The 12,199-nt window shown below is 44.5% G+C and overlaps 2 protein-coding genes across 15 annotated transcripts in view; one reads left to right on the top strand and one right to left on the bottom strand.

Moving 5' to 3' along the window:
- Window positions 1-10,503, bottom strand: part of VPS8 (VPS8 subunit of CORVET complex) — a 378,806-nt gene extending 368,303 nt beyond the window's left edge. For 4 of the 14 annotated variants that reach the window (XM_081571325.1, XM_081571312.1, XM_081571326.1 and 1 more), the window contains exon 1: window positions 9,943-10,023. The gene's annotated coding sequence lies outside the window, so the exon portion shown is untranslated. Of the gene's footprint in view, window positions 1-9,783 lie in introns of all 14 variants that reach the window. The other 10 variants (XM_081571331.1, XM_081571350.1, XM_081571346.1 and 7 more) reach the window with 4 other exon arrangements.
- Window positions 10,194-11,685, top strand: MAGEF1 (MAGE family member F1). The gene has a single exon (XM_081571357.1). It carries the CDS (start codon window positions 10,245-10,247, stop codon window positions 11,166-11,168), a length of 924 nt encoding a protein of 307 aa, XP_081427483.1. The 5' UTR covers window positions 10,194-10,244; the 3' UTR covers window positions 11,169-11,685.
- Window positions 11,686-12,199: the final 514 nt, after the last annotated feature.

The raw sequence follows: 12,199 nt of genomic DNA, 5'->3' as shown, positions 1-12,199 counted from the left end.
GGGGGGGTTCAGGATGGGAAACACATGTAAACCCATGGCTGATTCATGTCAATGTATGGCAAAAACCACTACAATATTATAAAGTAATTAGCCCCCAACTAAAATAAATAAATTTATTTAAAAAAAAAAAGTCTGCATGGCAAAAGCACCAAAAGCAAAAGCAAAAAAAAAAAAAAAAGACTAACTGGAAAAAAGCTGCAACCTATTTCACAAAGGGTCAATCACTCTCACATAATTTGTTTCTAGATACCAAGGAGATCAATAGCCCAATAGAAAAAAAAATGCCCTTTTTCAGAAAAAAAGAAATACAGATGGCTTTAAAGAATATAAAAGAATGTTCAATTTCATTATTAATAATGAATGCAAATTATAGTTGCAATGACTTTTCACCTATCAGATTTATACATATCCAAATTACACTTGATTGGGGGAAGTTGTAGGGAAATAGGCACCCTCATACATTGCTGGTAGGAACAGAAAATGATGCACCCCTATGAAGGGCAATATGGTATTTTCTATTAATGTTGCTAATGTATTTACCCATTGACTCAACAGTCTCACTCTGAATTTTTCCTGCAAATATATTTGGACACACAGAGAAATGATGTATGTATGTATTATAACATTACTTGTAATAGTAAAAGATTGGAAATAACCCAAATGTCTGATTATATGGAACTGGTTAGATATTATTGTCTATCTACCCCATAAAATGCCAGGAACTATCTACTGATAAAAAGTCTCCACTACTTACTATTAAGTTTCTATATTAAAGCACAGTACCTAATAACTACATAGTGTGCTAACTTCTTTGTAAGAAAGGGCAAGGTATATATAATTGCATTTGCTTGTATTTTCAAAAAGGGGCACTGTAACTATTAAAAGTAGAACCTACAGAAGGGAAATCAAGAAACCAGGTGAAGAGTGACATGAGTACAAGCAAAAATTCTCAATTATACTTTTTAATACCATTGTGATTTTGTTAACCGTGTGAAAGTATTGTCTATTTTAAAAGAAAACTAATGCATAATTGTGCAGATTCACTTGTGTTGACATGAAAAGATTTTCAAAATGGACTTAGTGCATAAATTAGAAATACATACAGAATAATCTCAATTTTGTTTTTCAAAAATCATGTATTTATAAGGTTGTATTCTTATATAATGATTTCCACAATCTTGGGAAATAGGAAAGCTTTAGCCATAAACAAGTTTATCACATTGTATTTAATTTTAAAAAATCTGAAAACAGCCTAAAATGTAACAACAGGCATTAAAGGTGGTAGGGATCTGTGAATAGTTTCAATTAGAAATAATTACATTATATAAAAATGTTTATTACTGTGAGAGATTAACAGTATGTCAAAAAGTATATATAGTGTGTATATAAAGCAGCATATACAATATAACTCTGTTTAATAGAAAAAAAAATACATGTTTAGAAAAACTGGCAGAAGATACATGCCAGGGTATTTGTTAATTGTAGTTACCCCTGCATGGGGAATTATAGGTGTTTTTGTTTGTTTGTTTGTTTTCTTTTAAATGGTCAAGATTGTCACACTGCTCCATAATAAACAATGCCTTCTAAAATGAGAAGAATAAAAAAATAAAGCACTAAGGAATTTTTAATGTTTTAAAAAAATAATGCTTCAAGAGTTAAATTCTAAACTATCTTAAAAAGTCACCTACCTGAAAGGAGAGTCTGGCTAAGTCAGGTGGGCTACCTTCATCTGCTGATGATAAGTCTTGGTCCTAGGCTGAGATTCTTATTCTCTCCTTCCTCCCTTTGAGTCTTTCCTGACTACAGGGTGTCGGCCACCATGCTGGGACCAACAGCACTGCCCACCAGTATAGGACAGCAAGACACTGCAACACCACAGGACCCACCTCTCCTCATTCCCACCCCAGAAAATCACTGGTCCAATCACTTGCCTTCTGGTACCTTCCAGCAGCTGAGCTAATAAACCTGCTGGGCTGGAAAGTGGCGGGTGGGCAGTGTTGTGGGTGACATGGCTGGGCAGGAAGATTCTCTGTGAAAGGAAGGCGTGGCTTTCAGGTGGGGCATCTCTCAGGCAGATGCCCTCCAAAGAGGCTTAGGGGGAAAGAGGAGGGACCTGAGGCCCAGGCAGCCCCCTAGGCCCTTCATGTTTCCTGAGAGTTTACTACAACCATCTTTTACCTGGTCTCCTGCTCTGTCCCTGCCTTGTCCAACCTGACTTCCAAGCCCCTGCCACTCTTCTTGAAATACACCTAATTATTTTATTCCTAGGATCAAAACATTTTATCTGAAATCAGCACTTCTCAAACTTTCACGCTAAAGTACACCAATAGCAGACAAAAGAAATGCCTTTGGTTCCCCCAGGGGACCTCACAGCCTGAAGCTCCTGCCAGCACACCCAAGCTCTCTTTGAAGTCTTCTGTTTTCTCTTAAAAATTCATGAGAATTTTGCATGCTATTCCATGATATATCTGAACTTCTCTTAATATGAAGATGTTTAAAATTACTCACCTCGAGGAAAACTGATGCTCCTGAAAGAAATATTGTGTTTATCCAAAGGCTCAAATATCCTCCTTGGAGAAGTACCTATAGCATAAAATCCAAACTCCTGACAGGCGAGGCTCTATAAAATTTGGCCCCCACAAACCCTCCTGCCTTCCTCCCGCTAACCTATGCGCACTGTCCAATCACTGGGCCCCCGGGACTCCTGCCATGTCCTGATTTGCCAGGTTCTTGCCAGTTCCTACATTTTTGCTCAGGCTCTTCCTTCCTGTGGACCCCACTCTCTACCTGCTGACAACCCACCATCCCTAAAAGCCTTCAGGGAGATTAAATGCCACTTTCCACATTACATCTCCTCTGATGGTCCTGACAGATAAGACAAGCAGCAGGCTGCTGTGAAAGCAGCCTGTGCTTTGGGATCAGAAAGCTGGTGTTTTAAGTCCTGACTCCCAACTCTTAACACTGGACAAATCATCTAACTTCTCTGACATCTCATTTGTAAAATAGGGAACAACTGTGCTTCTCTCACAGACTGTTCTAGGGAGTAAAGAAAATTCAAGCAACAGTATCGTGCCCAGCCTGCACTCCCCTACACTGCTCCAAAACTCCTAGAGCAGTCTTTACACCACTCGAGGAAAGAGCAGGTGTTAACGCATGCATGGTTTTTCATAATGGCTTATCTTCCCCCAATAGATAGGTGGTTCCCAATGTCCCGAAGAAGTTTCTTGTATTACCCCCATGATCCCATGGCTTGAAAGATTTTGGTTATTAAATCAAACACATTTATGGAAGAGTACCCACTTTTCTAAGTTCTCTATCCCATGAAGCTTTCTGAACACTGAGAACGGTTCCCAGCCTCCCCTCTCCTGCTGCACTTGAGGGGCTCTGAGCGGGCAGCCACCCACAGAGACCATAAACACCTCAAGAGTGCAGCTCTGGCTCCACACTTCCCACAGCACCTTACTCAGCGCCTTGCTCTAAGAACACACCTAGTAACTGCTTGTGGCATAAACAGAAAGTTCCACCCAGATGACAGTGGGGGAGAGTCCTGTCTAAATGAGCCGGGTCGATGTGCAGAAAGGGGGCATTGTTATGGCAGGCAGGCAGTACTGGAGGCCACCCTTCTCCCCCGACTTGCCCCAAGCAGCAGGCACCCCCAGTTCTACCAGCTGGCCTCCAGCTTCAGTGTGTGAGCCGATTAAAAAGCGCCCTCTCTTCAGTGTCTGGAAACTCCTGCAAGGAAAGTTTGCTGCCCCAAGTTGGCTTTTGACTAGAGTCTTAATAAGAGGCCTCAGCAGGCTGTGGCTGGAGAGACAATGTCACTTAGAGGAGCAGCTTGAAGCGGCAGTTAGGAGAAGAATTATTTTAATGAATACATTTCCTTTCAATTGTATGGGAATATCAAGATCCCATTAGAATAGGGAAGCAATTAGAACTAATAAAGATGAATGCACAGTGCTCAGTGCGTGCAGAATAACAAGCAGCCAACAAAGGGACTCCGGAGAGCCCGCACTAATCCAAGTGCACTGGCGGCCAGCGGAGGGGAAACGGCTCTGTTCAGCTGCTCAAAGGCCCTGGGTCCCGTGCATTCTGGTCACGACCAGCAAATGGCGTGAGTTGGGCCTTGGAGTTGGGGGTGGATGGGCCCCCGCCCTGGCCCTGGGGGATAGAGATGGGCTGTTGGTAGCCCTTTGGCGAAGGCCATTCAGAACAGGGCCCTGGCTCCCAGCCAGCCTCGCGCCTGCCCCTCGAACTGGGCCTCATTGTGTCCAGGTGGCAAATGCCTTCTCGCCAACTCTCCTTCGAGGTTTAGAGAGCGGGTGGGACAGTGGAGGAGGGAGGGAGAGAGAGGGGGGCCCTGTGCCCCTGCTTTTCTCTCCTCCCCTCCCCGGCCAGGGTCTGTTCCTCCTCTGGTTGGGTGTTATGTTACAGACACTGGTGGGTCACAGGCAGCCAAACACAGGAGTACTGTTGCTTACACAATTGCTCTTCAAACAGTAACAAACAATTTTCATTACCCAAGTCAGATCGAATCATCTGCCTGGCCATCCTGCTTCAATACCAGCCACACATACAGGACCCAAGGCTTCACACTCTGCCCATTCTGCTGTGACAGAACTAGGCTTCATTCTGTCCCTGGCCCAGGGATGTGGGACAAAGCTCTTCCTCTGATCCCTTCTTTGAGCCGGATCAGCTACACGGCTGTCCAAACTGTCAGGAGAAATAGAGAAGACATAAGCACCTATGTAGTTTGGGGCTCACTCAGATCAGGGGTGAGACACTGCTCAGAATCTGTGTGAAGAAGGCACTCAGAGCTTGGAGGACTCTACCGACAAATTTAGAAGGAATCCAACAAGATAACTCTGGCTTCCCACCAAAGCAGTCACTAGCCTTAGATGGAGTGTCAGGACTTGACATTTCTTTATTTAATCTTTTTTGGCCAGACAGTTTTTCAACCAGGAATGCATAAGCTCATTCCAAAATGTCTGCATGAGAGGCCAGTCACACTTATTACTGGGTTTTCTACCACGTCTCTTAAAAACAACAACAACAAAAAAAACCTGTAACTTTTTTATTTGTTTCTTAATGGTAGAGCACTTTAAAAGTATGTTTACATTTATAACCTTACTTGAACCTCAAAATAACTGTGGAAACTGGCAAAGGCTAAAGGTTGTCAGGCCTAAAAATTAGGAAACAGTGGTGCAGAGAGGTTAAGTATGCTGTGCAAGAATAAATGAATGGGCTGGGACACCAGAAGTCAGGTTTTCTGATCCGGTTCAGTGCTTTGTTCTAGAACACACCTTTTCTACACCCACAGAGTGCCAGACATTTCCAGGATAATTCATCCTGCCGGTCTGCTTTTCCAGTATGACTCCCTTGTCCCTTTCTACATACTAAACTGTGCTAAGCTCTGTAGGCTTTCAAACACTGTAGTCTAGCCTACAAAGAATCATCCTTCAGGAAGCTTTCAATCCAATGGTTATCAAAGTTTTGTTTTGCTGCCCTCCACCCCCAGCCCCATCAAAGGAGAAATAGACATTTCCTCCCTTTTAACAGCTTAAGTAGGAAGGACTATTTTAAAAGTCTGTCTGGCCTTGGCTTCCCTGGGGGTCCAGTGGTTAAGAATCTGCCTTGTAGGGGACACAGGTTCAATTCCTGGTATGGGAAGATCTCACATGCTGTGGAGCAACTAAGCCCATGCATCACAACTACTGAGCCCCGTATTGTAACTGCTGAAACCCATGCTCAACAAGAGAAACCACTGCAATGAGAAGCCCACACAAGACAACAAAGAGTAGCCCCCACTCACTGCAATGAAAGCCCACACACAGCAATGAAGACCCACCACACACAAAAAATAAATAAATAAACAAGTATTTGGGGAAAAAATAGCCTGCCGGTTCAGTATGCTGCTGCTGCTGCTGCTGTTAAGTCGCGTCAGTCGTGTCTGACTCTGTGCGACCCCATAGACAGCAGCCCACCAGGCTCCTCCGTCCCTGGGATTCTCCAGGCAAGAATACTGGAGTGGGTTGCCATTTCCTCCTCCAGAGCATGAAAGTGAAAAGTGAAAGTGAAGTCGCTCAGTCGTGTCCGACTCTTCGCGACCCCATGGGCTGCAGCCTACCAGGCTCCTCCATCCGTGGGGTTTCCCAGGCAAGAGTACTGGAGTGGGGAGCCATTGGTCCAGTATGAGGTCAGCACAATCAAAACTGGCAACTGATTGTCTAGGCCCCTTTCAGTAAAAAACATTGTAGCATCCAGGGGTTGTTAAGTGGCAAAGCAAAGTCATTCAACTTTCATATCCCTCATCACCAACTATAGTCACCAAATGTTTTTACATGGTGACTATAGTTAATAATACTGTACTGCATATTTGAAAGTCGTTAAGAGAATAGATCTTAAAAGTTCTCATCACAAGAAAAAAATCTTGTAACCATGTATGGTCCCTAGACTTACTGTGGTTATCATTTCACAGTCAATATGAACATCGAATCATTGTGTTGTGTACCTGAAACTAATGCTATCAATTATTCCTCAATTTTAAAACCTTATTTTTATAATTTTAAGGTATAATTTATACACCAAGAGATACATAGATATTAGGGGCAGAGTTTAATAAGTTTTGACAAACGTATTATCTACACCCAAACCAAGATTCAGAATATTTCCATCACCCCCAGAAAGTTCATGCCTATCCCATTCCAGTCAACCCCACTCCAGGCCTCCACCGTTCTCATTTCTGTTACCAACGATTAGCTGAACCCGTCTTGAACATCAGATTAACTGTGTTAATCATACTGTATATCTTTTGTGTCTTTCTTCTTTCACTCAGTGTCAGCCAGACTCATCCATGTTGTTTCAGTAGTTTTTTTTTAATCAGTTCAGTTCAGTCGCTCAGTCGTGTCCGACTTTTTGCGACCCCATGAATCGCAGCACGCCAGGCCTCCCTGTCCATCACCAACTCCCAGAGTCTACCCAAACCCATGTCCATTGAGTCAGTGGTACCATCCAGCCATCTCATCCTCTGTCACCCCCTTCTCCTCCTGCCCCCAATCCTTCCCAGCATTAGGGTCTTTTCCAATGAGTCAACTCTTCACATGAGGTGGCCAAAGAATTGGAGCTTCAGCTTCAACATCAGTCCTTCCAACGAACACCCAGGGCTGATCTCCTTTAGGATGGACTGGTTGGATCTCCTTGCAGTCCAAGGGACTCTCAAGAGTCTTCTCCAACACCACAGTTCAAAAGCATCAATTCTTCGGCGCTCAGCTTTCTTCACTGTCCAACTCTCACATCCATTCATGACTACTGGAAAAACCATAGCCTTGACTAGATGGACCTTTGTAGGCAAAGTAATGTCTCTGCTTTTTAATATGCTATCTAGGTTGGTAAGCAGGATTATATTATTGATTCAGCTTTCAAAACCCAGTCATATTACTACTAATTTGCCCCTCAAAATTCTTTGCATTCAATGTATCTCCTGCATGCTCCTTTGCATGCAGCTACCTCCTCTGTCTCTCCTTGGCAAAACTTGAAGCGAGAAAGATACATAAGTAGAATATTTTGTCTGCAAGGATGCCATTTCAGGTAGGAGTGATTCTACCCTCAGGAGAAACTGACAACCAGGCAGTCCAGCTAGGTGGTCATGAGTACAGACTTCAGAATAGACAGATCGAGGTTCTCATTTCTAGTCTAGCACTTAGCAGATGGGTGGCTGGGGACAGGTGATTTAACCTCTCAGTGACTGTTTCCCCATTTGCAAAATGAGGATAATAATACCTTCCTAATAGGGATTTGTGAGGACTAAATTATATTGTACATAAAATGTCTGGCATAATAGAAACTAATAATAGCCTCAGGTTAAGACTATAATAAACATCCTCCTGCTTCATTCACATACTTTCAGCTTTTCTAAGTCATAAAGTATAAATGGGTTTTATACTTTATATTTTCAGACTCTTTTAAAAATAAAGAGTTCATGATTACATCTAGAAAACTCTATATTTACTTAAAAGAAATGCTATTTCCTCTGGAAAAAAAAAGGAAAGCCTTTCATCATTTATTCAATGACAAGTACATACTGAGTTCTGATGCTGAGGGGCTCTTCATAAGAGTTAAGGAAACAGACCTAGCTTTCAGGATATTTGGTTTTGGAGGGGATTAAGATAAGCACAAAAATAACTATAATACAAAGCAGAGTATGGTCAATAATAATGATAATTAACATCTATTAATATAGTGGTTAAGAGCATGGTCTCTGGAGTCATACTATATGATTGAAATAGTGGCTCAGTCATGTGATGTTGGGGAAGTTACTTAACCTCTTTGTGTGTTATTCACTTGTAAAATAGGAGTAATAATAGGACTTATCTAGCAGGGCTGTTAGAAAAAGTACATGAGTTAATACATGTAAAAAATTAGTACATTAAAAAATATGCAATAAATAATAGCTAACACTCATTGAGGGCTTCCCTGTTGGCTCAGTAGTAAAGAATCCGCCTGCAAAGGCAGGAGACACAGGTTTGATCCCTGGGTCAGGAAGATCCCCTGGAGAAGGAAATGGCAACCCACTCGTTTTCTTGCCTGGGAAATCTCATGGACAGAGAAGCCTGGTGGGCTACAGTCAGTCCACGGGGTCGCAAAAGAGTCAGACACAACTTAGCAACTAAACAACAACAACAAAAATCCACTTATTGAACACTATGTGCCAAGCACTGCGTTAAATGGTTTCTACGTATTTCTTCACATGATCTCCACAATGTTGTCTCTACTATTATGCCCATTTTACTCACAAGGCAACTGAGGGGCAGGAAGTTTAGGTAATGTGCCCAAGATTACACACATAGCTAGTAAATAGCAAATCCCATAGAAAAGACATATCTGTAAAATGGGTACAGTGATAACAGTACTTACCTTAATGAGAATTAAACAAATTAATATTTGAATAATGGTTAGAACAGAGCCTAGAGCACAATAAGGCCTATGTTAAATACAAATTGCTATGGTGATTCTGAAATGGCAGCAAATAACTAAGGAAGGCTTGAAAGGAGAGAGAGAAGTGGAGTGAGAGGAGGAAAGGGGAGGAAAGGAGAGAAGAGGGAGAGGGGCGGGGAAGACAGGAGGGGAGGAAAAGGGAGGAGAGAGGAGGAAGAGGTAGAGGAAGAATAGGGAGGAGGAGCTGGAGAGAGAAAGAAGGGAGACAGACTGGAAAAGGTCAGAGTACAGCAGGCAAAAAGAAATAAATAATGGGAGTAATTAAGTTTGATTAAGCTAAAAACAAAACCCCTCCCCTTTCCTCCAATAGTTACTATTTCTACCAGCTGTACCTCGATATATCTTTTATCATCTTCTTTGACTCCTGTAGAATCTGCTCTCCTTACCCTCCCGTCATCCACTTTACAATATTTATGGAGCGCCTCTATGTGCCGGGCACTGTTCTGGGCACTGAGGATACACCAATGAACGAGACAGGCCACATTTCAGTTCCTATTCTGCACTATACTAATACCAATACTCCAAGCTGGATCCCCAGCTTTTGGTCAGCCCTTCTTCAATCCATACTCCACAAGGCCACCAGAGAGACTAGATCATACAGATCCGGTCCGGACACTCCCTTGTTTAAATTCCCCTTGTTTAAATAAATTTCAATCTCCCCAGCATCGTGTTCAAGGCCTCTCACGAACTGTCCCGCACAGCCTTATCTCCCAGGCTTCACCTCCATGCAGACCGCACTTTGACACAGTAAATCACTCAAAATCTTAGACACGCGCACTTAGAAATAAGCACCTGCTGAAGGGACGTGGCTAGAATTCCATCACTATTTCATTCTTCTACACTGAAACCTTAGGATAGCCTGGTTGCCCCCGCCTCCAGCCTGTCAGACTAAAAATCAGCCCTGACTCCTCCACAGCTTGGGCATCCTGAGAAGCCTGTGAGCACTCCTACCCCAGCGGGAGCCGGAAGAGGACGGGCTTCGCGCGGCCTCGGGGCCGCCATCTTGGCTGAGTTGGCCGGAAGAAGTCTGGCAAGTCGGCAAGCGAGTGCGCACTGAGGCTGCGCGGTGGCAGCGCCACGGCAACCGTTCCGAGCCCTCTGCGGTACAGCCGGCAGCCGCAAAACCCCGTGTCATCTCTCCTAGTACTCCTGCAGCCGCCCCAGCCGCTGTCCAATCCCTCCACCCGGGTTTGTGCGGCGGCTCGCACACCCCGCGGCCCGCGTACGCGCTCTGCACCTGCCTACCCGAAAACATGTTGCAGAAACCCAAGAGCGGGGCTCTCTCCATCCCTCAGGCGGAGAGGGAGATGGATGGCAGCCATGACGGTGAGATCCAGGCTCTGACCGCCTCGCAGGAGATAGCCCCGAGCCCCCTCCTGCAGGAGAGCCCCGAGGAGGACCTTGGCGCTGTAAGGGAGGCGGGGGCTGCGGAACCCTCTCTCACCCCGAAAGGCGCGAGGGCTTTGGCAGCCAAAACCTTGGCCCGGCGTAGAGCCTGCCGCCGTCTGGATCGGACGGTAGCCGAGTTGGTGCAGTTTCTGCTGTTGAAGGACAGGAAGAAGAGCCCCATCACTCGCTCTGAGATGGTGAAATACGTTATCGGAGACTTAAAGGATCTGTTCCCTGAGATCATCGCAAGGGCCGCAGAGCATCTGCGGTATGTCTTCGGTTTCGAGCTCAAACAGCTTGACCGCAAGCACCACACTTACATCCTGATCAACAAACTAAAACCTATTGAGGATGAGGAGGAGGCTCTGAGAGGAGATGGCCCCAGATTGGGTCTCTTAATGATGATCTTGGGCCTTATCTACATGAAAGGTAATAGCGCCAGAGAGGCACAGGTCTGGGCGATGCTGCGTCGGTTGGGGGTGCGTCCCTCAAAGTATCACTTCCTCTTTGGGTACCCGAAGAGGCTTATTATGGAAGATTTCGTGCAGCTGAGATACCTCAATTACAGGCGTGTGCCTCACACCAACCCACCGGAATGTGAATTCTCTTGGGGTCCCCGAAGCAACTTGGAAACCAGCAAGATGAAAGTCCTGGGGTTCGTGGCCAAGCTCTATAAGAAAGAACCCCAGCACTGGCCAGTGCAGTACCGTGAGGCCCTGGCAGACGAGGCTGATAGGGCCAGAACTGGGGCCAGTGTGAGGGCTAGGGCCAGCACCCACCCCCGGTGAGGGCCAGCTAGGGGTGGGGGGCGGGGAGATATAAAAGCTACCGTCTGCGTCGTAAGTAGACTCGGTGGGGAGAGGGTCTTTATTTCTGTAGCATTTGTGTTCATGTAACTAGGATTTAGTTTTTGTATCTTGCTCAGTTTTGCTGCGTTTAATATACTGTTAAATTGATGCTTATAAATGAAATTCGTCTACTTTCTCCTGTAGGATTTTGTTGTAGATTTTTGCTGGTTTTGTAAAATGAGTTGAAAAACTTTACATTTTCTTCTGTGGTCTTGAACAAATTATGCAGCACCAAATGATGTATTTAAATAGTTTGAAGGAAGTCAGCAGTATGATGATCTGGTACCAGGAAAAAAAATATAGCTGAGTGGTATCTAGCTTTCTAACAGTTTTTGTCTATTGTATAAAGAAAAAAGACTGACATGTAACTCTGCTTAGTTATAATATCTGAAGGGGGGGTGGGGATGCAATAAATTAGAGATATAACCTGGTACACATAATAAACATTTGTTAAGCATCTTTTGTGTGATGCACTGTTGCGAGTATTTGGGAATTAAAGGGCTTCCCAGGTGACTCAGGGTAAAGAATCTGCCTGCAATGCAGGAGACCTAGGTTCCATCCCTGGGTTGGGAAGATCCCCTGGAGAAGGGACTGGCAACCCACTTCAGTATTCTTACCTGGAGAATTCCGTGGACAGAGGAGCCCAGAGAGCTACAGTGCATGGGGTTGAAAAGAGCTGGACATGACTGAGCAACTAATACACACATGCTGGGCAAGATAAAGGTCCTACTCTTCAGAACTGGACAGTAAATAAATAAACCAGAAATTACAGTGCAATGAGTTGAAGGCTGCAGCGGGACACCCAGCCCCACTGGAGTTATTGGGTGAGGCTTGCCTGAAATTACCTTTAGTGGGACTTCAGTGTAGGGAAGGTGAAAAGACAGGGTGGGAGGAGACGGAGAGGGGGAGGGGGAGTGAGGAAAAGAAGTTGCAGTGAGGATATGGTATTAAAAATGACTACTTAAGATGCT

Source organism: Giraffa tippelskirchi, chromosome 2, assembly GCF_054371585.1.
Source record: "Giraffa tippelskirchi isolate mGirTip1 chromosome 2, T2T-mGirTip1v1.2.pri, whole genome shotgun sequence".
NCBI lineage: Eukaryota > Metazoa > Chordata > Mammalia > Artiodactyla > Giraffidae > Giraffa > Giraffa tippelskirchi.
Note: the sequence above shows the minus strand (reverse complement) of the source record. Positions and strands in the feature narration are given on the sequence as shown.